This window comes from Scyliorhinus canicula, chromosome 20, assembly GCF_902713615.1.
Source record: "Scyliorhinus canicula chromosome 20, sScyCan1.1, whole genome shotgun sequence".
NCBI lineage: Eukaryota > Metazoa > Chordata > Chondrichthyes > Carcharhiniformes > Scyliorhinidae > Scyliorhinus > Scyliorhinus canicula.
The window spans coordinates 89,840,624-89,867,729 of record NC_052165.1 but is presented as its reverse complement, the minus strand read 5'-3'; the positions used below and the strand labels follow the sequence as shown (position 1 = coordinate 89,867,729).

At 44.2% G+C, this 27,106-nt stretch overlaps 1 protein-coding gene across 1 annotated transcript in view; it reads left to right on the top strand.

Moving 5' to 3' along the window:
* LOC119955052 overlaps positions 1 to 27,106 on the top strand; it is a 104,355-nt gene that overhangs the window by 75,467 nt on the left and 1,782 nt on the right. The window contains exons 5-11 of the mRNA XM_038780890.1: positions 11,159 to 11,464; positions 12,324 to 12,365; positions 16,269 to 16,370; positions 18,384 to 18,411; positions 18,564 to 18,616; positions 19,638 to 19,675; positions 22,893 to 23,018. Coding sequence (XP_038636818.1) covers positions 11,159 to 11,464; positions 12,324 to 12,365; positions 16,269 to 16,370; positions 18,384 to 18,411; positions 18,564 to 18,616; positions 19,638 to 19,675; positions 22,893 to 23,018 — 695 coding nt within the window. The remainder of the gene's footprint in view (positions 1 to 11,158; positions 11,465 to 12,323; positions 12,366 to 16,268; positions 16,371 to 18,383; positions 18,412 to 18,563; positions 18,617 to 19,637; positions 19,676 to 22,892; positions 23,019 to 27,106) is intronic.

Below are 27,106 nucleotides of genomic sequence, written 5' to 3'. Positions count from 1 at the left end.
CGTTCCCATTCTCCCTTGCACGGAGCAGAAAATCATTGAATTTTGTAATCATAGACTTTTACAGTGCAAAGAACAAAGAACAAAGAAAATTACAGTGCAGGAACAGGCCCTTCGGCCCTCCCAGCCTGCGCCGATCCAGATCCTTTATCTAAACCTGTCTCCTATTTTCCAAGGTCTACTTCCCTCTGTTCCCACCCGTTCATATACCTGTCTAGATGCCTCTTAAATGATGCTACCGTGCCCGCCTCTACCACCTCCGATCGTAAAGCGTTCCTGGCACCCACCACCCACTGCGTATAAAACTTTCCACGCACATCTCCCTTAAACTTTCCCCCTCTCACCTTGAAATCGTGATCCATTGTAGCTGACACCCCCACTCGTGGAAAAAACTTGTTGATATCCACCCTGTCCATACCTCTCATAATTTTGTAGACCTCAATCAAGTCCCCCCTCAACCTCCGTCTTTGCAACGAAAACAATCCTAACCTACTCAACCTTTCTTCATAGCTAGCACCCTCCATACCAGGCAACATCCTAGTGAACCTCCTCCGCACCCTCTCCAAAGCATCCACATCCTTCTGGTAATCTGGCGACCAGAACTGCCACACGCAGTATTCCAAATATGGCCGAACCAAAGTCCTATACAACTGTAACATGACCTGCCAACTCTTGTACTCAATACCCCGTCCGATGAAGGCAAGCATGCTGAATGCCTTCTTGACCACTCTATCAACCTGCGTTTCCACCTTCAGGGTACAATGGACCTGAACTCCCAGATCTCTCTGCAGATCAATTTTCTCCAAGACCCTTCCATTGACCATATAGTCCGCTCTTGAATTTGATCTTCCAAAATGCATCACCTCGCATTTGCCTGGATTGAACTCCATCTGCAATTTCTCTGCCCAACTCTCCAATCTATCTATATTTTGTTGTATTCTCTGACTGTCCTCCTCGCTATCTGCAACTCCGCCAATCTTAGTATCATCTGCAAACTTGCTAATCAGACCACCTATACCTTCCTCCAGGGTATTTATGTAGATCACAAACAGCAGTGGTCCGAGCACGGATCTCTGTGGAACACCACTAGTCACCCTACTCCATTTTGAGACACTCCCTTCCACCACTACTCTCTGTCTCCTGTTGCCCAGTCAGTTCTTTATGATCTAGCTAGTACACCCTGAACCCCATTCGACTTCACTTTTTCCATCAACCTGCCATGGGAAACCTTATCAAACGCCTTACTAAAGTCCATGTATATCGCATCTACAGCTCTTCCGTCATCAATTAACTTTGTCAGTTCCACAAATAGTTATATTAGGTTTGTAAGACATGACCTACCCTGCACAAAACCATGCTGCCTATCACTGATAAGTCTATTTTCTTCCAGATGTGAATAGATCGTATCCCTCAGGGTCTTCTCCAACAGTTTGCCTACCACTGACGTCAAGCTCACAGGTCTATAATTCCCTGGATTATCCCTGCTACCCTTCTTAAACAAAGGGACAACATTAGCAATTCTCCAGTCCTCCGGGACCTCACCCGTGCTCAAGGATGCTCCAGAGATGTCTGTTAAAGAATTATATTAGGTTTGTAAGACAAGACCTGCCCTGCACAAAACCATGTTGCCTATCACTGATATAGAACATAGAACATAGAACATAGAACGATACAGCGCAGTACAGGCCCTTCGGCCCACGATGTTGCAGCGACATGGGAAGTCAAAAACTAAAGGCCATCTAACCTACACTATACCATTATCATCCACATGCTTATCCAATAAACTTTTAAATGCCCTCAATGTTGGCGAGTTCACTACTGTTGCAGGTAGGGCATTCCACGGCCTCACCACTCTTTGCGTAAAAAACCTACCTCTGACCTCTGTCCTATATCTATTACCCCTCAATTTAAGGCTATGTCCCCTCGTGCTGGCCACCTCCATCCGCGGGAAAAGGCTCTCACTGTCCACCCTATCTAACCCTCTGATCATTTTGTATGCCTCTGTTAAGTCACCCCTTAACCTTCTTCTCTCTAACGAAAACAACCTCAAGTCCATCAGCCTTTCCTCATATGATTTTCCCTCCATACCAGGCAACATCCTGGTAAATCTCCTCTGCACCCGTTCCACAGCTTCCACGTCCTTCCTATAATGAGGCGACCAGAACTGTATGCAATACTCCAAATGCGGCCGTACCAGAGTTTTGTACAGCTGCAACATGACCTCATGGCTCCGGAACTCAATCCCTCTACCAATAAAGGCCAACACACCATAATCCTTCTTCATAACCCTATCAACCTGGGTGGCAACTTTCAGGGATCTATGTACATGGACACCGAGATCCCTCTGCTCATCCACACTACCAAGAATTTTACCATTAGCCAAATATTCCGCATTCCTGTTATTCTTTCCAAAGTGAATCACCTCACACTTCTCTACATTAAACTCCATTTGCCACCTCTCAGCCCAGCTCTGCAACTTATCTATGTCCCTCTGTAACCTGCAACATCCTTCCACACTGTCTAAAGCTCCACCGACTTTAGTGTCGTCTGCAAATTTACTCACCCATCCTTCTGCGCCCTCCTCCAGGTCATTTATAAAAATGTCAAACAGCAACGGCCCCAGAACAGATCCTTGTGGTATGCCACGCGTAACTGAACTCGATTCTGAACATTTGCCATCGACCACCACCCTCTGTCTTCTTTCAACTAGCCAATTTCTGATCCACATCTCTAAATCACCCTCAATCCCCAGCCTCCGTATTTTCTGGAATAGCCGACCGTGGGGAACCTTATCAAATGCTTTACTGAAATCCATGTGCACCACATCAACTGCTCTACCCTCGTCTACCTGTTCAGTTACCTTCTCAAAGAACTCGATAAGGTTTGTGAGGCATGACCTACCCTTCACAAAACCATGCTGACTATCCCTAATCATATTATTCCTATCTAGATGAATATAACTCGTATCTCTTATTATCCTCTCCAAGACTTTACCCACAACAGACGTGAGGCTCACCGGCCTATAGTTACCGGGGTTATCTCTACTCCCCTTCTTGAACAAAGGGACCACATTTGCTATCCTCCAGTCCTCTGGCACTATTCCTGTAGCCAATTATGACATAAAAATCAAAGCCAAAGGCTCAGCAATCTCTTCCCTGGCTTCCCAGAGAATCCGAGGATAAATCCCATCAGGCCCCGGGACTTATCTATTTTCACCTTTTCCAGAATTGCCAACACTTCTTCCCGACGCACCTCAATGCCATCTATTCTAATAGCCTGGGTCTCAGCATTCTCCTCCACAACGTTATCTTTTTCCTGAGTGAATACTGACGAAAAGTATTCATTTAGTATCTCGCTTATCCCCTCAGTCTCCACACACAACTTCCCACCACTGTCCTTGACTGGCCCTACTCTTACCCTAGTCATTCTTTTATTCCTGACATACCTATAGAAAGATTTTGGGTTTTCCTTGATCCTACCTGCCAAAGACTTCTCATGTCCCTCCTTGCTCGTCTTAGCTCTCTCTTTAGACCCTTCCTCGCTTCCTTGTAACTATCAAGCGCCCCAACTGAAACTTCACGCCTCATCTTCACATAGGCCTCCTTCTTCCTCTTAACAAGATATTCTTTGATAAACCACGGTTCTCTCGCTCTACCCCTTCCTCCCTGCCTGACTGGTACGTACTTATCAAGAACACGCAATAGCTGTTCCCTGAACAAGCTCCACATATCCAGTCTGCCCAACCCTTGCATCCTACTTCTCCAACCTACACATCCTAAGTCATGTCTAATGGCGTCATAATTGCCCTTCCCCCAGCTATAACTCTTGCCCTGCGGGGTATACTTATCCCTTTCCATCACTAACGTAAAGGTCACCGAATTGTGGTCACTGTCTCCAAAGTGCTCACCTACCTCCAGATCTAACACCTGGCCTGGTTCATTACCCAAAACCAAATCCAATGTGGCCTCGCGTCTTGTTGGCCTGTCAACATATTGTGTTAGGAAACCCTCCTGCACACATTGTACAAAGAACGACCCATCTAATGTACTCGAACTATATCTTTTCCAGTCAATATTTGGAAAGTTAATGTCTCCCATAACAACTACCCTGTTACTTTCGCTCTTTTCCAGAATCATCTTCGCCATCCTTTCCTCTACATCCCTAGAACTATTAGGTGGCCTATAGAAAACTCCCAACAGGGTGACCTCTCCTTTCCTGTTTCTAACCTCAGCCCATACTACCTCGGAAGAAGAGTCCCCATCTAGCATCCTTTCCACCACCGTAATACTTTCCTTGACTAGCAGCGCCACACCTCCCCCTCTTTTGCCCCCTTACTAAAACACCTAAACCCCGGAACCTGCAACAACCATTCCTGTCCCTGCTCTATCCATGTCTCTGAAATGGCCACAACATCGAAGTCCCAGGTACCAACCCATGCTGCCAGTTCCCCTACCTTATTTCATATACTCCTGGCATTTAAGTAGAAACACTTCAAACCACCTACATGAACACTGGCACCATCCTGCGAAGTCAAATCTGTGCTCCTGACCTCTGTACTCTCAATCTCCCGTACCCCAAAACTACAATCCAGGTTCCCATGCCCCTGCTGAATTAGTTTAAACCCCCGCCAAAGAGCACTAACAAATCTCCCCCCCAGGATATTGGTGCCCCTCAGGTTCAGATGTAGACCATCCTGTCTATAGAGGTCCCACCTTCCCCAGAAAGAGCCACAGTTATCCAGACATCTGAATCCCTCCCGCCTGCACCATCCCTGTAGCCACGTGTTTAATTGGTCTCTCTCCCTGTTCCTCGTCTCACTATCACGTGGCACGGGCAACAACCCAGAGATAACAACTCTGTTTGTTCTCGCTCTGAGCTTCCATCCTAGCTCCCTAAAGGCCTGCCTGACATCCTTGTCCCCTTTCCTACCTATGTCGTTAGTGCCAATGTGGACTATGACTTGGGGCTGCTCCCCTCCCCCTTAAGGACCCGGAAAACACGATCCGAGACATCACGTACCCTTGCACTTGGGAGGCAACATACCAAACGTGAGTCTCTCTCGCTGCCACAAAATCTCCTATCTGTGCCCCTGACTATTGAGTCCCCAATTACTAATGTTCTACTCCTTTCCCCCCTTCCCTTCTGAGCAACAGGGACAGACTCCGTGCCAGAGGCCCGTACCCCGTGGCTTACCCCTGGTATGTCCCGCCCCCCCCCCCACAAGTATCCAAAACGGTATACTTGTTACTAAGGGGAACGACCACAGGGATCCCTGTACTGACTGCTTTCCCCCAGCCCCTCTCACCGTCACCCATCTATCTTTATTCTTTGGCGTAACTACCTCACTGAAGCTTCCATCTTTGACCCCCTCTGCCTCCCGAATGATCCGAAGTTCATCCAGCTCAAGCTCCAGGTCCCTAACACGGTTTTTGAGGAGCTGGAGTTGGGTGCACTTCCCATAGATGAAATCAGCAGGGTACTGACACCGTCCCTCACGTCAAACATTCTGCAGGTGGAGCATTGTACAGCCTTCTCTGACATCACCTCTAGATTTAAAAAAAAACAAGAAAAAGAAATTAAGAGCTTACCTGATATTCCCTCAAACCCTGCTCCCGCTGAAAGGTAAGCAAATTTAAAGGCAGTCACTCACCTTCACAACAGGCCCCTGCTCCCGCTTCCCAACGACCGTGGTGGGGGGGGGGGGGGGGTTTGGTTAGAGGAGGAGGTAGGGTGGAAAACACTGACGAAGTGTTTCGGGTTTAACTGTCCATGTCCATTTTCATGGTCATGGAATATGTCCATTTTCTTCCAGATGTGAATAGATCGTATCGCTCAGTATCTTCTCCAACAGTTTGCCTACCACTGACGTCAAGCTCACAGGTCTATAATTCCCTGGATTGTCCCTGCTACCCTTCTTAAACAAAGGGAAAACATTAACAATTCTTCAGTCCTCCTGGACCTCGCCCGTGCTCAAGGATGCTGCAAAGATGTCTGTTAAAGCCCCAGCTATTTCAACCCTCGCTTCCCTCAGTAACGTGGGATGGATCCCATCCGGTCCTGGGGACTTGTTCACCTTAATGTCTTTTAGAATACCCAAAACTTCCCCCTTCCGTATGACAACTTGACCTAGAGTATTTAAACACCCATCCCGAGCCTCAACATCCGTCTTGTCCCTCTCCTTTGTGAATACCGATGCAAAGTACTCATTAAGAATCTCACCCATTTCCTCTGAGTCCACGCATAAATTCCCTCTTTTGTCTTTGAGTGGGCCAATCCTTTCTCTAGTTACCCTCTTGCTCCTTACATATGAATAAAAGACTTTGGGATTTTGCTGAACCCTGTTAGCCAAAGATATCTCATGACCCCTTTTAGCCCTCTTTATTGCGCGTTTGAGATTCGTCCTACTTTCCAGATATTCCTCCAAAGCTTCATCAGTTTTGAGTTGCCTCGATTCTATGTATGCTTCCTTTTTCATCTTAGCTAGTCTCACAATTTCACCCGTCACCCATGGTTCACTAATCTTGCCATTTCTATCTTTCATTTTCACAGGAACATGTCTGTCCTGCACTCTAATCAACCTTTCCTTAAAAGACTCCCACATTTCAAATGTGGATTTATCCTTAAACAGCTGCTCCCAATCCACATTCCCTAGCTCCTGCCGAATTTTGTTATACTCTGCCTTTTTCCAATTTAGTACTCTTCCTTTCGGACCACTCTTGTCCTTGTCCATGAGTATTCTAAAACTTACAGAATTGTGATCGCTATTCCCAAAGTAATCACCGACTGAAACATCAACCAGCTGGCCGGGATCATTCCCCAATACCAGGTCCAATATGGCTCCTTCCCGAGTTGGACTATTTACGTACTGCTCTAAAAAACTCTCCTGGATGCTCCTTAGAAACTCTGCTCCATTTACGCCTCCAACAGTACACGAATCCCATTCAATGTTGGGGAAGTTAAAATCCCCCATCACAACCACCCTATTGCTCCTACATTTTTTTGTAATCTGTCTGCATATTTGCACCTCTACTTCATGCACACTTTTGGGAGGTCAGGAGTAAAGTCCTAACAATGTTACTGCACCCTTTCTATTTCTCAGCTCCACCCATATTACCTCAGTGCTCGAATCCTCCATCGTGCCCTCCTTAATCACAGCTGTGATATCATCTCTGACGAGTAATGCAACTCCTCCACCCCTTTTACCTCCCTCTCTATCCCTCCTGAAGCATCTATACCCTGGGATATTCAGTTGCTAGTCCTGCCCTTCCCTCAACCAAGTCTCAGTAATTCCAATAACATCATATTCCCAGTTACTAATCCAAGCCCTAAATTCATCTGCCTTACCAGCTACACTTCTCGCATTAAAACAAATGCACCTCAGACCACCTTTGCGTTCATCATCTCTTCCCTGTCTACTCTTCCCCTTAGTCACATTGAGTTTATTGTCTCGTACCTTACTGGCTTTAGTTGCTGCTTCTTTACTGACCTCGAACTTCCTAATCTGGTTCCCACCCCCCTGCCATATTAGTTTAAAACCTCCCCAACAGTGTTAGCAAAAGCACCCCTTAGGACATTGGTTCCAGTCCTGCCCAGGTGTAGACCATCCAGTATTTAATGCAGAAGGAGGCCATTCGGCCCATCGAGTCTGCAACGGCTCTTGAAAAGCGCACACTACCCAAGCCCACCCCCGACCCTATCCCCATAACCCAGTAACCCCACCCAACACTAAGGGAACTTTTGGACACAAAGGGCAATTTAGCATGACCAATCAGCTAAACTGTGCATCTTTGGAGCATGGGAGGAAACCGGAGCACCTGGAGGAATGTAGCCACCTAAGATGGACACTGGGCTAACAAAATGGAGAAAACAGTTTAGCCAGGACAAGCAGTCTGCAAAGGCTAATTAGCATTCTGCACGTAGCAAAACTAGTTTATGGCCAGGTGGAAGATCTCAACCAAAGGTGTAAATAGCAAAACGCTTTGCATAGTAATGAGACAATCCAGATCTGGGCACACACAATAGCAACATTTGGTTTTGAATGGATACTTTGAGTGGACGCCCAGACGAAACGGCACGAGAAGTATCCATCACAAAAGACCCATCGAGAATAGACCCTCAGATTGGGGGATTTGTAAGACATCGATTGGGAAATGATCCAATCGATACATGGCAGGTAAAGGCCCGCCCCGAAAAGGCACGGACATTGGGGGCCCTATAAAGATAGACCCCGCACATGGTTCTGTCTGTTTTGCTCCGGCTCCGCTTTGACTTCGACCCAGATCTGCTGTTGTATCTTGACTCCGACTCCAGCCGTTGATCCTGTCTTCCATCACCAGCCGTTGAGCACCAGCCATCATTCAGTAAGTCCCAAAACGACGCTTGCTACGTGAACCCGACATTAGAACAGTACAGCACAGAACAGGCCCTTCGGCCCTCGATGTTGTGCCGAGCAATGATCACCCTACTTAAACCCACGTAACCCGTATACCCGTAACCCAACAATCCCCCCATTAACCTTACACTACGGGCAATTTAGCATGGCCAATCCACCTAACCCGCACATCTTTGGACTGTGGGAGGAAACCGGAGCACCCGGAGGAAACCCACGCACACACAGGGAGGACGTGCAGACTCCACACAGACAGTGACCCAGCCGGGAATCGAACCTGGGACCCTGGAGCTGTGAAGCATTGATGCTAACCACCATGCTACCGTGAGGCCCCACTTATTACTTATACAGAATTACTTATACAGTATTCGACTAGTAACGAACAGAAGGTGCAGCCCAGAAAGGAACAAAGGCCTTGTCCCCTGACCTTGCTGGTTCCCACTTAGATAAGTATTTAGTCGTTTAATAGTAGAAATAGGTATTAGTCTTTAGCGTGTGCATGCGTATTTATTATATTTGTATAATAAATATTGATCGTTGGAACTTACTAATCGGTGTATAGTTTTATTACTTTGAACCTGACCTTGAGATACTTGTGAGGTGTCTATATACGGCACCTGGCGAGTCCGAGCTGAAAATACACACACAGAGCTGTAGCAGTGTTAAGCACACGGCCTTTAAACGGAGGCGTGTTAATACACTCCAATAAACGCGTAATACACTCAAGTAAAACGTGCAACAGGAAACCCACGCAGACACGGGGAGAATGTGCAGACTCCGCACAGACAATGACCCAGCCGGGAATCGAACCTGGGACCCTGGAGCTGTGAAGCAACAGTGCTAGCCACTGTGCCATCGTGCTGCCCTAAATAAAGATAAAAATAAAAATGAAGGTGCGGCCAAGGTTCCGTTTCTGATGCAGATCGCTCACAATTGTCATCCCCAAATCGTTCTTCAGCAGCATGGATGAAATGATGATGGTCTGCGCCTGAGCTGAAATAAACCCGATTATCCGTAAAAAATATCCGACAAAGAGGGAGCATTGACACTGCCGAATCTCCTGTTCTACCGCAGACAGAGTGCAGGGGTGGCTGGGGAAGTCACGTGCGAAATGCGTGCACAGGATGAACTGACAGTAATAGACCAAAACATGGACAGTAAAATGGCAACACTGGGATATCTAACAGATCCTGAAAGGCAGCGAACTGCGTTAGCTGCAGATACCAGACCTCCTGAGCAAGGGGAGCACCGCGTTACCCCAAATTCCCGGACACACCCTACTGGACAAACTACTATCTCTGGATGAAATAGGGAACGGTAACTATGTCGACATATATGGATGACTGCTAGAAGAGATAAGGGCCCGACTGAACGTGACACAAAAAAATGGGAGGGAGAACTGTACATGGAAATAGGGGCAGGAATCTAGCTTGAAGCACTACACATGGCAAACTCCTCCCAGGACATCAACAGGATATCCGGCCAGGTGGAGTTCCTAAAATTGGAAACAATGACATTCACGGGATTGCATCAGACGTGAAACAATTCACCAGCCTCTTCGAAAAACTGTTTGTGACCAGCAAGTAAGGGGAGGTGGAAGAAGGGACGGGCGGGGGTGGAGGTGGGGTGATGGCAGTCAGAAAAGCAAGAAGAGAGATGAGGGGAGGGTAAGGGGGGGGGGGGGGGGAGGAGGAAACGCCCACAGCGAGGCAAGGTGAATATAACGTCACCACACGGGTTTCTACAATGTAAATCGAACCCAATTCTTGACTCAGTCTTCACTTTGGTAGTTTTAGTTCTTTTTTCAACATGAGTAAATTTTGATTAGACCTCACGTATGTAAACTAAAATAGTCTAACTTATTTATAACTCCTGTCAGGATCGACACAACTGTGGAATAAAATCGTACGTTGATTAGAGTTGTCTGGCGGAAATGGAAAACTCGAATAAAATGTCGACGCACACGTAACAGCACCCAAAATACACTGGGGATCCATTTTCGCATCACACTAAGGCTTTTGGTCAAATTTGAATGCATTAACCATGTAACTCCAGAAACAGAGCAATGCGGGTGACAGACACTAAACTTCCTCCTGAATTAACCTAGTGAGCCGCTCAGTTGAAGGTTTCTGGCGATGAGCAATCAAGTCCAGGCCAGTGATGCCCACGCCCCAGGAATGAATGATAACGCACACACACTAACAACTATCTCCTCCCATCCCACTCTCAACAGCAGCCAGTCTCCCTTACCTCCAATAGCAGGCAGTCCCACCCTCCACCTCGTCCCTAACCCTTTCAACCCCCCTCCCCTCCCCACCACCACCAGCAGACAGCTCCCCGGCGGTAGCCGTATATTTAAGAAAAATCTACGACATGTCATCAATAACATGCAAACTGTCATATTTTCTACGTTTCATTACGAAGCAGCGAAAAAGACACATCACATCTATGGGTGGGAAGCAAATGGAATCAATGTGCAGGAACAAGAGGCAAAATTAAATTATTGAGGTCCAGGAGTTTGTGGATTGTCCCAACGCAAAGGCTGGATGCAGCAACAAACTTCCCAAAAGTATTCTGTCACAACATGGAAACATTAGCGGTTGGAATTGATCTTCCCAAGTATGTTTGCACTTTTTCCCCAGCAGGTAATTGTGCAAAAACATGAGCATATATTGTATGCACAGTGATTCATACTGTTGATTTTTGACGTACAATTTCATATTGGCTCATAGACCTTTTCTTCTTTTATGTTCCCACCAAATACTGTCGCAGATAAACCCCTGAGACCGACTATCTCCCGGTATCCATCTTCTGGTGTAGTTCCAATAGGGAAGAAGGTCAATATCAGTTGCCAAGGCGAGATTCGCTCTCTGGGCGGAACGTTTCATTTATACAGGAATAAGGAAGCTGAAGCTGTTCAATCCCGCACTGTCCCTGATTCTACACAAAGAGTCACCTTCACTATCGCAACTGAAAAGGAACAAACTAATGGAAGTTACACGTGTCAGTATGAAACTGAGATTCAAGGAGGTATGAAAACATCACCATTCAGCAAAGCGGTAAAGATTATTGTGAAAGGTAAGGAGACAGAATATTAGCAAGAGATATAAGCTGCTAATGCCAGAATGAAGTGTCTCTTTCAATTGATGTATTAAAGGAATATACTTAAATTACAATTGCCTTGTAAGAATTCCTCTGCAAGGTTCACCAGTCACAGGGCGGTTAATCTAATGTATGAACCGTTTCTATCACTGGAGACAACTAAATGTTTAATTAGTTTCAGAACAGAATAACCCTCAGAATTATTCTGTTGAGTTTGCAGAAGGTTGGTGTGATCGGTGGCATAAAGGGCAAGTGGGAGCCTGATTGGTGTTAGGGAGGGAGATTTAATTACATTGTTAGGCCCCAGGAGGGTTCGATTTGTCGTTATAGACTGGAGACGGTCTGCAGGAGCGACTCAATATACATTCTTTATTTTTTTGTTTTTATAAATTTAGAGTACCCAATTTATTTTTCCTAATTAAGGAACAATTTAATGTGGCCAATCGATCTAGCCTGCACATTTGTTTGGGTTGTGGGAGCGAAACCCACGCAAACGCGGGGAGAATGTGCAAACTCCACACAGACATTCAATATACATACTTGACAGAAGACATCAAGCACTGCAGCAAATGTCGAGCATAATTAGAAAGATAAGCAATTTACTCCTTTCCGTTCTGAAACGGTCATTTTAGTTTGAGCCAGCAGCGGAATTTCATTCTTTTGTTGTTGATTTTTGCCATTTTAGTGAGCTGGAATCAGAGTAAATTTACTCATATCACATATTTCCTGCATGCTTATAATTCAAGATGATCCTCATGTTAATATTAATATTTTAATATTTTGAATGATTTTTAATGTTCTAATGTTAATACTTTTTTCATATATTTCTGCACAGATAAAAGCCAAATGTCCACAAAGAACAGCGACCTAGAACAAGGTACAATTTCACAGTCAAACAGGTGAAACAGGTCACATTAACTGTAAAGATTTTTTTGCCGCAAAGATGCTGACTTCACCTCCCAACAATGAGAAAAGGGATCAAAACAGCCACAATCTGTTTAATGGTCGGAGGTCTGTTAAATATTCGAATCAGAGGTTCTCTGATGTCCATGTTACTGAACAGCAAGTGTGGTTGAATCGCCAATTGGCAAAGGTGTAAAATTACTGTGAACTGTCAAAATTATTACTGCGATTTGTGTTAATATTACTGTGTCTCGGTTATATCAATTTTTAATTAATAATGGCATATAGTTACAATCTAGCCAGCATGTATTAATTTATTTGCAGCCCTGACCTGGGGGACATACTTTCTGATTATCACTAATAGTTTCCCTGTTTATCTTGAACGCACTGCAGTGATTAATCCCTCAGATTGTTACTCCCCAAACGTGAAGTCATAAATTCACAAGGTATAGATGCAGAATTAGGCGATTTGGCCCTCGGACCTGCTCCGCCATTCGATTATGCCTGATATTTACAGTGGAGAAGGAGGCCATTCAGCCCATCGTGTCTGCACCAGCTCTTGGAAAGAGCACCCGACCCAAGGTCAACACCTCCACCATATGCCCATAACCCAGTAACCCCACCCAACAATAAGGGCAATTTTGGACACTAAGGACAATTTACAATGGCCAATCCACCTAACCTGGACATCTTTGGACTGTGGGAGGAAACCAGAGCACCCGGAGGAAACCCACGCACACACGGGGAGGATGTGCAGACTCCGCACAGACAGTGACCCAAGCCAGAATCTAACCTGGGACGCTGGAACTGTGAAGCGATTGTGCTATCCACAATGCTACCGTCACCCTGGCCTGAACTTCACAGCCTGCACATTCTCCATAGCCCGTCAACCCATTACTAATTAAAAACCTGTCTAACTCCTTCTTAAAGTTACTCTCTGTCCCAACGTCCACCGAATGATCCCGAATGATCCCGAATCCCACAGATTCACAACCATTTGGAAGAAGTAATTTCTCCTCAACACTTTTAAATTTGCTACATCATATCCTGAGACTATGACCTCTCATTCCGGCGGAGGAATAATCCGCTCCATGTCGACTTTATCCTTACGAAAAATGAAAAAATAAATGAAAATCACTTATTGTCACGGGTAGGCTTCAATGAAGTTACTGTGAAAAGCCCATAGGCGCCACATTCCGGCGCATGTCCAGGATGGCTGGTACGGGAATCGAACTGCTGCTGGCCTGCTTGATCTGCTTTAAAAGCCAGTGATTTAGCCGAGTGAGCTAAACCAGCCCCTTTTATCTATTACCTTTCATCATCTTGTGCATCTCAATTTGATATCGCCCATTCTTCTTAACACTCGAGTGTCTAAGACTAAACTGTTCAATTTCCCTCCTCACGACAAACCCCTCATCTCCAGAATCAACCGAGTTAACATGTAGTTCCACTATATGTTTGTTCAAATAAGAGGACTTAAACTGTGCGAAATACTCGAGGTTTGGTCTCGGCAATGCCGGTTATAATTGCAACCCTTCCTCACGTTTATACTCTATTCCATTAGCTATGAATGTCAACATTCCATTTGCAATATTTATTATATTTTGCATGCAGGTTTTCTCTGAATCATGAATGAGGACACACATATTCCTCTGCAACGGAGCACCGCAAAATCTCTCCACATTTATACAATGAGTTGTCTTCCCAATTTATAGACGATGTAGAGGATTGGCTGACCTGCAGAAGGCAGATAATGAGGATAAAGGGGTATTTTTCAGGGTGGCAGCCGGTGATTAGTGGTGTGCCGCAGGGTTCTGTGCTGGGACCACAATTTTTTACACTATACATTAATGATCTTTAAGAAGGAACTGAAGGCATTGTTGCTAAGTTTGCAGATGATACAAAGATCTGTAGAGGGACAGATAGTATTGAGGAAACAAGGGGGCTGCAGAAGCATTTGGACAGGGTAGGAGAGTGGGCAAAGAAGTGGCAGATGGAGTACAATGTGGAAAAGTGTGAGATTATGTACTTTGGAAGGGTGAATGGAGGCATAGACTATTTCCTAAATGGGGAAAAGCTAAGGCAGTCAGATGCACAAAGATACTTGGGAGTCCTTGTGCAAGATTCTCATAAGGTTATCACGTGGTTCAGTCGGCAGTTAGGAAGGCAATGCAATGTTAGCATTCATATCGAGAGGGCTAGAATACAAGACCAGGGATGTCCTTCGGAGGCTGTGTAAGTCTCTGGTCAGACCCCATTTGAAGAATTGTGAGCGGTTTTAGGCCCCGTATCTGAGTAAGACTGTGCTGGCCAAGAAGAGGGTCCAGAGGAGGATCACAAGAATTATCCCGCTAATGAAGAACTTGTCGGATGTTTAATGCTTGAGGACTCTGAGTCTGCACTCGTTGGAGTTTAGAAGAATGAGGAGGGATCGTATTCAACCTACTGGATATTGCGAGGCCTGGGTAGAGTGGCCGTGGAGAGGATGTTTCCACTAGTAGGAAACACTAGAATCAGAGGACATAATCTCACACTGAAGGGACAATCCTTTAAAACAGATGAGGAGGAATTTCTTCAGCCAGAGTGTGGGGAATCTATGGGACTCTTTGCCGCAGAAGGCTGTGGAGGCCAAATCACTGAGTGTCATTCAGTCAGAGATCGATAGGTTCTTGATTAGTAAGGCGATAAGAGGTTATGGGAGAAAGCAGGAGAATGGGAATGAGAAAAATATCAGCCATGATTGAATGGCGGAGCAGACTCGATGGGCCGAGTGGCCTAATTCTGTTCCTATGTCTTATGGTCTTACGGTCTAAAATGCATGACCTCACACTTATGAACGTTAAGCTCCATCTGCCACATCTTGGCCAACTTCCGAACATATCTATATCCATTTGTAATGTTTTTTATTTCCTCATTGCAACTTACTGTTCCACATATTTTTGTGTCGTCTGCAGTAACAGAGAAATTATTATTAAACTTACTTGCATCATGCACATTGGATAGGCAGATCATTCACAATGTCACATCGCATTAACTTTATGCAGATTGCATTAGGCGCTCATTGGCCCGAAAACAGGCTAACACTGGTTGGCTGTTTCTATTAAAATTTGAAGACTATTTTGAACTGACGTTCTCCAGGCAACTACGCATATTATAGACAATCATGTTTAAACATCATCAAACGTGGAAGCATTCCTTCATTTTCCCCATGGCAGGGATGTTCAAGATTTTCCCCAACCGGACTATTTTCTTCTTTTCTGCGCCTATTAGAATCTTTGATTTGTTTGGGTGTTTGGTAATTTGCCCATATCAAGTTCGCTTCAATCTCAGTGGAGCCTCTGGGCGCATCTTACGCCAATTGTGTCCAATGCTTTCCTTGTAGATCTTCTATGCTGTTTGTTTTTAACACATACACATGTCCTGTGGTGCCTGCCCGATAGGCTCCTGGCATTCCTCTCGTAAGATCTCTGCCAGGGCAATTCATCACAAATTGCTCTGTCATGTTGGAGGGTTTCGATCGTCTGGCCAGCAGCCATTTTGTGTAGTTTCAGATACTTAGATCTACAATAGGGACCATCATGGCTGGCAACAAAATTCATTCAAATCGTTGACTCCATTTAACGGGAATTCAACTTAATCCCCCCCCCCCACCGTTTTTAAAGGTTCCAATTCAAGATCTGTATTGTTTACCTACTGTTATTTCGCTGTTTGGAGCAATAACCCTCATGTTAGGGTGCAGGATACTATGCTGTTCATCTGCTGTTCAGCACACGATTGACTTGCAAAAGCTTCTAAAGCTACCAATGCATCGAATTACATTCAAAAATTTCATTTAGTATTACGTCTTACAGATGTTCTATTTTAAATCACCATATAGGGGACAAAACTGCCTTTCCCCTGCAGGCAACGCTGGGAATTGCAGCCGCGATAATCTTTGTACTGCTTGCCGCCGTTGTGTTTTTCTTCCTCGCAAATGGAAGTAAGTATCCTTCAAAAAAGCGCTACAGCTATGCACTTAAATATCTCAAAGATTGATGTGACCTGTTAACAACCATCAATTCAAATGCAGCATTACTTTTGTCGACAGTTATAGTTAAGCAAACAATTAAACTTTGTCTTGGGTAATTTGCAAGTTAACTTTATCCCTTGAGGCCCGCATAAAGGGGCTGCAACAACAGTTGAATCACTCACTGGCCCTCTTCCCTCAGTTACCTGTATCATAATTCTATCCTCTATTCCGCCTCATTCCATCTTTTCTTCCAATGTTAATACTCCCTGTGTCTCTAAGGCACGATCCCCTCTCTGAATTTGAACGATCTGTATTTAGAATAGTCTTCACATACAATGTGCTGCAAACTCACCTCAATTGGTTTCGTCCTTGACACGCCCTTGAGAATTCTACTTATTTTGTCTCCAAATCAAGGTTTAAACAGAAAACCTGAAGCCAACACCTGCAACCTTAACTTGGCGAACACCGTTACTCGGTTGCAGTGTTCTCCCTCAGTCTGAATCCTTCCCTTTGGCCGAAAAAATATCGTTCAATTTGTAATTCGGAACTGTTGATTTAACGTCGGACTTTTAATTTGGTTTATCGACGGAGCCACTTAACTCGCATTTTCCCTGCCACTCTCCAGCCATTCACACCGCAACACGATCATTATTTGTTTCTTAATTTTCCGATTTAGCATTTGATTTGCTTTTACGTAACACAAAACATTAACATTTTGAGAGAGAGAGAGAGTGTGTGAGAGAGAGAATTATATATTTAGTGCACTTCTGCGGTTATTTATTCTTTGCTTTTTTCCTCTTCCGTGTTTGTTTTTCAAACAATTCATCAAATCGATTTTTATTTCAACATTGCATTTTCAACAACCTCAAGAATAGCAGAATCCTACTAACAGCCACATATGGTCCTTGTGCCGTCTGTGCATCCACACCCATTGCACAATTCATCACTGGACTGGAAATCCATTGGGGCTTCCCCGCCCAGGTTCGGATCCTGCCGACTGCGCATCTTCGTTTGAAGGCAGCACGGTAGCATTGTGGATAGTACAATTGCTTCACAGCTCCAGGGTCCCAGGTTCGATTCCGGCTTGGGTCACTCTATGTGCAGAGTCTGCACATCCTCCCCGTGTGTGCGTGGGTTTCCTGCTGGTGCTCCGGTTTCCTCCCACAGTCCAAAGATGTGCAGGTTAGGTGGATTGGCCATGATAAATTGCACTTAGTTTCCAAAATTGCCCTGTGTTGGGTGGGGTTACTCGGTTATGGGGGTAGGGTGGAGGTGTTGACCTTGGGTAGGGTACTCTTTCCAAGAGCCAGCGCAGACTAGGTGGGCCGAATGGCCTCCTTCTGCACTGTAAATTCTATGTATATCGTTCAGAGAAAGTTGCCATAACCATGCAACCAGGTACTTCCCAAGTTTTAAACCTCTCGTCACAATCTAGCTCTTTACACACTCCATCATCGCCACCCTCAGTAGGAGTTCCCTTAGATAGGGAGTGCTGACATTTCGAATATTTCGCCTAAATTTCCCTCGCAGTTAAAAGGGGATAGACCATTCAATGAAGGCAGGCGTGATGCGTAATCGCGAGGAAGCTGATAGAGTAATACTGAGGGACGGGAACCAGGATACATTTTAGGAGCATCAGGAGTAAAATATGGAGTAAAAACACCAGGATGAAATTCCTCAATGCAACTACAAATGCATGTTGAGAGTTGTTTTGGCTGCAGTTTCGGTTCATTTTGTACAGGAACTAAATTTGTTAGTGGCAACTAATGATTTCAATTTTATTATAATTTGACTTGATAATCGTTGGCACCATAGAGCGTGCATTAGTCACCGCTCCTATTTGTTTCTGCAGGCAATTAATGGCAATGCATTAGACATCTCAATGTATTTCATTCGTATAAAGTTGACAAGTGAAAAATAATGATCATTTGGGCAACTTCCGAGAATGTGTCATATATTTCCTATTATTTTGTTTTCTTTCAGGAAAATCAAAACGACATAATATACCCAGGTACTGAGATTGCATGTTGTTCTAGAATGTTCGGATGTGTAAGAAAAGTAACCACAAAATGTTACCCACTTGACCAAAGTTCAACATGTTCTTCTAGTCGTGCAAGTCATTATGCATTTTCTTATACAAATTATAATTTTGTATCATTAAAGATGCACAGTATCTGAAAATGGAATGTCCAATCAGGGAACTGCAGATCTCGTGCGTAAGTACAATAGTATTGACACTCACATCATGCGTTAATGAAGGTGACAGTTTAACATGGTTCGTCTTGCTGCCTTGATGGTTTTAATGATTAGTTCTAATATTTGTATTTGGTAGACCTAATTTAGAATATATTTATATGCAATGGTAATTGTTGCCTAGAAAATGTTACCAATGTCAAGATTAAACTAAAATACTGCAAATGCTACAGATCTGACCTGTACAAAAACAACAAATGCTCGGAAACACAACTTCAGCATGTCTTCTAGCCTTTGTGGGGAGACAGAGTTTACATTTGGAGTCGGAATGACTCGTCTTTAAAACGCAAATTCCGGACATCCAAGAAAAGCCAGATTGAACTCGAAACTATAACTCTCTCTCTCCCTCCACAGATAATACCAAACCGGCTTCATTATTTGTCCAGCACCTATTTTTTGATAGCACTGTTATAATTTCTGCTTTGTCCGCCAACTTTGTTCAATGGCATTCCACAAGGAATTTAAATAATTAACATTGGACTCCCGTTTCGCATTGTTGCCTTGGTGTCACATGGACAAGGGGCGGCCATGACGAAATCCCTAAATTGAAAAGCATCCCAGTTATAAAGTCCAGCTGAATTCTACTTTCTGTTTGGTGTTTTGGAAAATCTTAATCAGGTGTTAGTGTTTCTTTCTGGGATATGTATTTACAGTCCAGTAAAATTATCCTCAGGAGTTAATGTAGAGGAAAATAGGAATGTTCGTTCTACAGTTTCCCATGTACGACCGGCGTGTGTGTTTGTGTTGGGAGTGGGGGGGGGGGGGGTGTAGTGGTGGGGCTATTGTGCCGCTTCTAAACAGTCTCCACGCTTGCAGCTGTCTTGGCTGACTCGACTGCAAATGATCGAATTAGAATTAAAATTTCCAGAACTAACCACCAATCTCTCAGGACGCTTATCCCAGTGGGCAAAGGGCATACCTGGTAATTTATTCTCCCGATGACATGCTTAAATTGGAACAAAAATACGTGTTTTTGCTTTTCAGATCATAGCCAGAGTGGGCCATTAAATCCGGAGGCAAACGTAAGCATGCAATCAAATATTGTTATTATTTCAAGCCAACTTTGGGGAAATAGGCCTAGCAGCAAACATTTGAGCGGATGACAGAGAGAAATAGAGAGAGAGAGAGAGAGAGAGAGTGAATTAGAGAGAGAGAGAGAGGATCAGAAAACGAAAATGCGATTGTTAGACACATAGAGTTAATAACATTTGGGAGGGTTTGCTGATAAATCGATAGAACCTGTTTCGGTCGGATTTATTGTACAATGTGGTCTGTTGAACTACCTGTTATTGATATGTACCACATAGTTAATCAGAATGTTGAAGTACCAGGTTGGTAATGTATGTTTAAAAAAAAATCTTCCTGACATTGTATAGTCAAGTTTATTTTGGTTCAAAACCTAATAATCTTATGACTTCATTCTCCAAGCAGGGACCCTGGATCTCAAACCTTGTCCACTTAACATTCTTTTAAAATGTTAAAGAATTGGGTGCTCTAAATTCATTAAAGAAAAAAATGTTATTTATATCCGACCAAGTCATGGAAGAACACGATCAGGTCGAAGTTCGCAAAACTTTGGAAGAGCGCTGGTGGTGTGTGCGCGCGCGTGCTCGCGCCTTGCTGTGGGGTGGGAGCGAGCAGCTTCCAGCTGCTGAATGAATGTTCATCTTCTTAGATTTAAGTACGGGCATCGGCTGCAATGGCGGGCTCAAAAATGGTGACATTGACATCAAGTCACTGTTATACATCTGATACCCACGCGTACCCACCCATACAATAGCATGTCAGAGTTATGTGCATATAGCACCGCATTGGAACTAATGGCGCACCGAAGCATGGAGATTATCGCTGTACAGTTCTGCCACTTCATATGTTTATAACATGTTTTCGTGTTCAATTTGATATTACCTTTGGATTCTGCTTGTAATTTTAGCATTGCAAATTCAATTGCTTATTTTATTTTCCATAAACGTTGTGGTTATTAACTGAATGTTGCCTCTAACATCTATCTTTATACTGTCTTATTTTAACTATTAATTCCATTGTCATTAATGGTGCATGATCTTTGGGTGTTATATATGTGCCCTTTAAAGAAGTAAGGTTAGTTTGCAACTGGACCGTGTGCTCACCAGGGCCCTCCATTTTTCTGTGACACTGACAGCCCTTTCCGTGCTTCCTTGTGCTAGTTATTGAGAGTCAAGTCATTGGATTAATAATAATAGTTACTATCAAAAATAGGGGTTGATTCTATTACCTTCCTTTGCCAACGTTATGGGACGGTGTTAATTAACAATGACACTGAGCTTAACGCTCCATTCATGAACCCATTCCCACTGAATCCTCACAAAGCCCCCAGATATCTGGCTCTTTCGGGTCAAAGTTCACTTGTCATACAGTTTTATTTACGTTTATCAAGGTGTAAGTGAGACAGCTCGTGCCTGGCGATGCACAGTATCATCTCATATTTGGCACTGCATTTTAAAGGCTTTCTGTTTCCACATCGATATCATGTCTCATTTCTTATGTCGAATGTTCCCTTTGTATATTACTCTATCTTTCTCAGTTTGTCTGTAACGAGGCAGACTTATGTTACCCGCGAGACTATACCAACTTTTCCCCCGGGTTGTTGCCTTCTATAATTTTATTTTTATTTTGTTGTGTGAAGACAAGTGAAATTCCCGTAAGAATAAGCAGCCGAGTCGTCTTGTCACAATTATTAAAGCTTGTTGATAAAAGTAAAAGACAAAAAAATACACACCCACAGGAATGTTCTACTCTACTCTGAGCTATATCACTTACTGTGCAGGGACTTGCAGTTGATGTAAAATGTACCCCTTCTTCCAAAATATATCTTCAATCCCTGACATCCTTCGGATTAACGCGTCTCCCAAACAACACCAAACTCTAATAAATCGATACGTTACAACATCTTATATTTACCAAAAGTACAGGGTGGTAATCGAGTCCAGGAAATGTCTTTTCCAGGCCCAGCGATGATTTGTTAAACTGTCTTCAGAAAGTTTTTTGCATTGCCTTGGCTCAAACACTTTGAGGGTGTTAGCTGATAAATTAGCATGCCTGATTCCTCGAGCTGCTGGGTGCTAACTGGCCTGCCATTTATCCCAGGGTCCGGCCAATTGTACCCTTGCCCTGCTTTGGTAATGTATGTAGTCTGCCGCAATCAACTTCCTTCACTCTCGGCATTAACATATCTATATCTCATGGATCTTCCCAATCGTCTGTGCAAGCTGTTTCTACTCAGAGTCGATAAACAACATGTTCTCGTCTGAACTGCCATCTTATATCGTTATTCGGTGAGACATATCACATCCAGCCATTTGAATCCTAGCCACTTCTGTCTCTCGGCAGATTCCTACCTGTTGTTGGGGCAGGTAGCATCCCATTATTTTTTGTCAAATCTGTCGTTTCGAAGTAAATTCAATGACCCTTCACCATAATGTAGATTTTTTTAAACTCTCTCTCCGTCTGTCTTTCTTATTCTTTATGTATTTCTGGATATTTTCTTTTTTTTAGTTTTCCTTCTTCTTTCTCGGGTTTTGTCCCCGGCAGCGTTTTCTCAAAAAACGGATCACCCGCCTTGAGATGAATGGCTTGCTTATCCAATTCAGACGACATTTCTGTTTACACCACATCACCGTGGCTCTAATTCTGGAATATGCCAAATAAAAAACGAACATTTGTTTCCTTAAAGGTGCATTTGTGAACCAGGTCAGTGAAACCACCAATATACCCAGATTTTTATTGAATATAAATTCTAGCACCAGCTGTGGTAGAATTTGAACCCGTGTGCCGAGAGCTTGACCCTTGATCATCTGCCTATTGGTCAGTAACAATAACAATATGCCACAACCCACGCTCTGCCTGCAACAGAAATCCGTTAGATCCCAACTTCCCCAAGATGACCAAGGTGCCAGTGATGTACCAGTTATCGAGATTTGTACAATTTTCTAAGCCAGAATCATTTTTCCTGAAATGTGGTGCCAACACAATTGTTTGCAAACCCTAATGAGTGAAATTATAATGTTCCTGAATTACACCTTTGATTTAATACTTCGTTCATTTTTTTTGGAAACAGCATCTGAATTTATATCTCGTTTAGTCAACAGGATAGATTGTTCTGGCACCTGTAATAGAAATCTAGCTTTCGAGATTTTCAGTTTGACTTATTTCTAATAATTAGCCCTTGCTTAGTTTTCTTGTATGTGTTGTTCGTTGCAGGGTCTCCAGTCTGAAGTACCAGAGAACAATGATCAGGAAATAACCTACGCATCTTTGAACCTGGAAGTCCTCCGTCGGAAAGAAACAGATCCCGCCACTTTTCCTGGCACAAAACTACCAGCGAAGGTAGGGGAACCGACACTTCTGATTATTGGGTGGTTAGAAGCTGTTATTAACAAATGTGCATCGACACAACAGCGTAACTGGGCAGAATGGTTCGAGGAAAGCACAATTTCCATCGATAGGACCTGGAAATTAAAACTTAGCTGGCTGACTGCCAGATCTAAAACTTAGAAGGAAGGGTTGATAGGCTACCATAAGCATATGTCTGAGAGGACTAAATATATAAAAAGTGAGAGATGGGACAAGTTTATTTAGTGAAAAATAAGAACTTGTGAGATAGAATTTTGGATAAAGATAGAGAAAAATGGGAGACACAGAACTTCGAAAAGAGAAAAAGAGAAAACATAATTGAGAGAGAATATGGTAAAGCGAGAAACAGACAGCATGGGCGATAGAGAGAGCGGGAGTACATGTCAAAGAGCGAGATAACATAGAGGAAGGAATATGGGATACGTGGGAGAATTAGAGAGAAGGAGGGATATATAACAGCGAGAGAGTGGGAAAAGAAATAAGGGAGAAGGTTTGAAAGCGAGAACATGCCAGGAAGAGAATGAGAATATCGAATATAGAGAGAATGGAGAAAGGCAACCTGGCAGACAGGGAGGTAACGTAAAGGAAATGGAGAGAGAGAAATGCAACATGGGGAAGAGAGAGAACGTGGAAGATCGAGCGCAGAGCGGCAATATTGGGGGGAGAGAGAGAGTTGGTAGAAAGAGAGAATGGGAGAGGGAGAGAGAGCACGAGAGAGCGTAGAAACAGGGAATGGAGGAGAACAAAGGAAACAGGGAACAGGACATGGGGCATATCGATGAGCGAGAGAGGAAAAGAACATGGGCTTACAGACAGGGAACATGGGTTTAAAGGGGGATAGAAATATATAGTTATACGATATAGAGAAAAAGAGAGAGAGAGAGAGAACATGCGATAGAATCGGGGAGACACCATTAAGGAGTAGGGGAGAGAGTTACAGAGGGAGAGAAAGAGAGAGAAATGGATCGATGGATGGAGGTAGGGAGCGCATCAGGAGCAGGGAGACCATTGGGAATAGAGCAAGAAGAAGAAGATGATGGCGGGAGAACTAACAAAACATGGGAGAGGGAGAACGATACGTTGGGGAAGGTGGGAGATGGAGAGAAGAGAAACAATACAGCGATGGGAGAGAGATTATTCGAGAACCCGTATACACATGTGGTAGCTAAATATATGTAGAGAAAGAAATTCATGGGCGAGTGAGAGAGGGAAGACAAACAACACTATGGGCGGGAATAAAACAGAACACGCACGGGAGGGAGAGAATGGGAACAATCGATAGGGAGAGGTGAGGTAGGGCACATGGGCGAGAAGCAACAAGAGATAAGGAACTTGGGAGAGAGGGGGAGAAGAGTCGATAGAGAGAGGAGAGCTAGAGCATGGAGTTGAGAGAATGAGAGAGAAGCCGAGCCGGAGAGCGATGATGGGAGTGATATGAGGAAGAGAACAGGGGTGAGACAGAGAAAAGAACATGAGTGAGAGAGACACAACATATCATGTCAGGAAGGAAATTCATTAGTGAGTGATTTATTGAGTGATTGAATGAGGGAGATGGAGGGAGGTCGAGAGAGACAGAAGAAGAAAAACATGGCAGAGAATCTTCAAGTTAGAAGGAAAGCGAGAGTGAGAACAACGTTTTGGCGGGAGAAAGGGTGAGAAGACGACAGAGCAGAGAGATAAAAACAACAAGAGAGAGAAAGAGAGGAGGAACCTTGGGAGGGAGTGAGAGAGGCAACACGTGGGAGAGGTACATTTGGGGAGCGAGTGAGTCTCACAAGGAGGAACAGAAAGTGTGAAAACACAGGAGAGAGAGAGAATAAATACAGATAAAGGAGATAGAGACAGAGTGAAAAGGTGCGAGAAAAAACATATAACATTGTGTGCGAGCGAAACAGTACATGGTAGAAAGTTAGGCAGCATGAGAAAGAGAAAGAGAATGGGAGATAAAGAATGTCGGTGAGAGAGCATATAGGATGGGAGGGAAGAAAGATGGAGATAGAGTGTGATAGAACATTCGCAAGAGAATGGGTGAGAACATGCGATAGAGAAAGGAGGTGGAGACAATATATACGAATCTAGAAGCAACATTGGTAGGAGGGGATAGATATCATGGGGTTGATAATATCGGGGGTGGCAGAGAGAAACATTGTACGAGCAAAGTGAGTTTGTGTGTTCATGTGCGAGAGCCAGAAAGCATTGTGGGTGAAAGAATATGGGGAGAGAGAGGAAGTAAACATTGGAAGACGGGGGTAATGGACAGAGAGGGGGACATAAAATGAGACAGAGAGCTTTGAACAGTGAGAATAATGTCGTCGTTTGGGGAGAGAAGAGAGCGAGAATGGGTAAGAGAGCTAGGGTGCATGAGAAAGAGAGCGTATGGGCAGAGAAAATATGGGAAAGAGAACTCAATGGGACACAGGATTGCAAGAGTGATCTGCAGAGAGCGGGAGGAAGAGAGAGGGAATATAGGAGAGAGAGAGAAATTTGGGTGAGGGGAAGAGACAACATGGTGGATAGAGAGAGAGGTAGTGTTTGCTAGTGCTGTTGGTGAGGGTTTAAACTAACATTACAGGGGATGGAAACCAAGAAAGGAAGTCGGAGGGATGTAAGATGGGGGCAGAAAGAACAGTAAGCAAACGGAAAAGTGGAAGGCCGAGAAACCAAAGACAAAAATCAAAAAGGGCCAAATTAAATCACAATTCGAAAAGGGCAATAAATGTCAAAGAAACAAGCCTGCCGATCGACTGCTCTCTAGTGGGTTCCTCGACAAAGGGTGGTCGAGAGTTAAATTCGGAAGGGGAAAATAGAATATCACAGAATTTGCAGTGCAGAATGAGGCCATTCGGCCCATCGGGTCTGCACAGGGCCTTTGGAAAGAGCATTCCACTCAAGCACAGCCCTCCTCCACCCCATCCCCTTAACCCAGTAACCCCAATTAACCTTTTATGCGGACACTAAGGGCAATTTACCATGGGCAATCCACCTAACCCGCACATCTTTCGACTGTGGGAAACCGGAGCTCCCAGAGGAAACCCAACGCACACACGGGGAGAACGTGCGGACTCCACACACTCAGTGACCCAAGCCGGGAATCGAACCTGGGACTCTGGAGCTGTGAAGCAACTATGCTAACCATTATGCTACGGCGCTGCCCACGAGTACGAATACGGGAGTAAGCATGCAGGAAAACAAAAACAGACTGCAAAAGCTTCTATAGATATGTGAAGCGAACAAGACTTATAGTTAGAATCAGGTGAATTCATAATTGGCAACAAAGTGATGGCAGACCAGTTGAAGAAATACTTTGGGTCTGTCTTCACTAAGGAGGACACAAATAACCTTCCCGGAATAACAAGGGACAGAGGGTCTAGCGTGAAGGAGGAACTGAAGGAAATCTTTAGTAGCCAGAAAATTGTATTGGGGAAATTGATGGCATAAAGCCCGATAAGTCCCCAGGGCCTGATGCTCTGCATCCCAGAGTACTCAAGGAAGTGGCCCTAGAAATAGTGGACGCATTGGTGATTATTCTCCAGCATTCTATTGATTTTGGGAGAGTTGCAATGGATTTTTAAAAAAAGGAAGGAGAGAGAAAACGGGAATTTTAGACAGGTTAGACTGACGTCGGTGGTGGGTAAAATCCTGGAGTCAGTTCTTAAGGATGAAATAACAGAGCATTTAGAAAGCGGGGACAGGGGTGGTCCAAGTCAGCACAGATTCACTAAAGGGAATCATGCTTGACATATCTTCTGGAATTTTTGAGAATGTGACCAGTAGAGTGGCAAGGGTGAACCAGTAGATGTTGTGTATATGGACTTTCAAAAGGCTCTTGACAAAGACCCATTGCAGATTACACTTAGCTGGATGGCAGTGTGTGCTGTGAGGAGGAAGCAAAGAGGATGCAGTGTGATTGGACAGGCTGGCTGAGTGGGAAAATGCTTGGCAAATGCAATATGATATGAGTAAATATGAGGTTATCCTCCACCGCAGGAAGCTATTGGGGACAGTTCGTTGGATATATTCAGGAGGTACCTGGACTTGGATGTTACGTCTAAAGGGAGCAA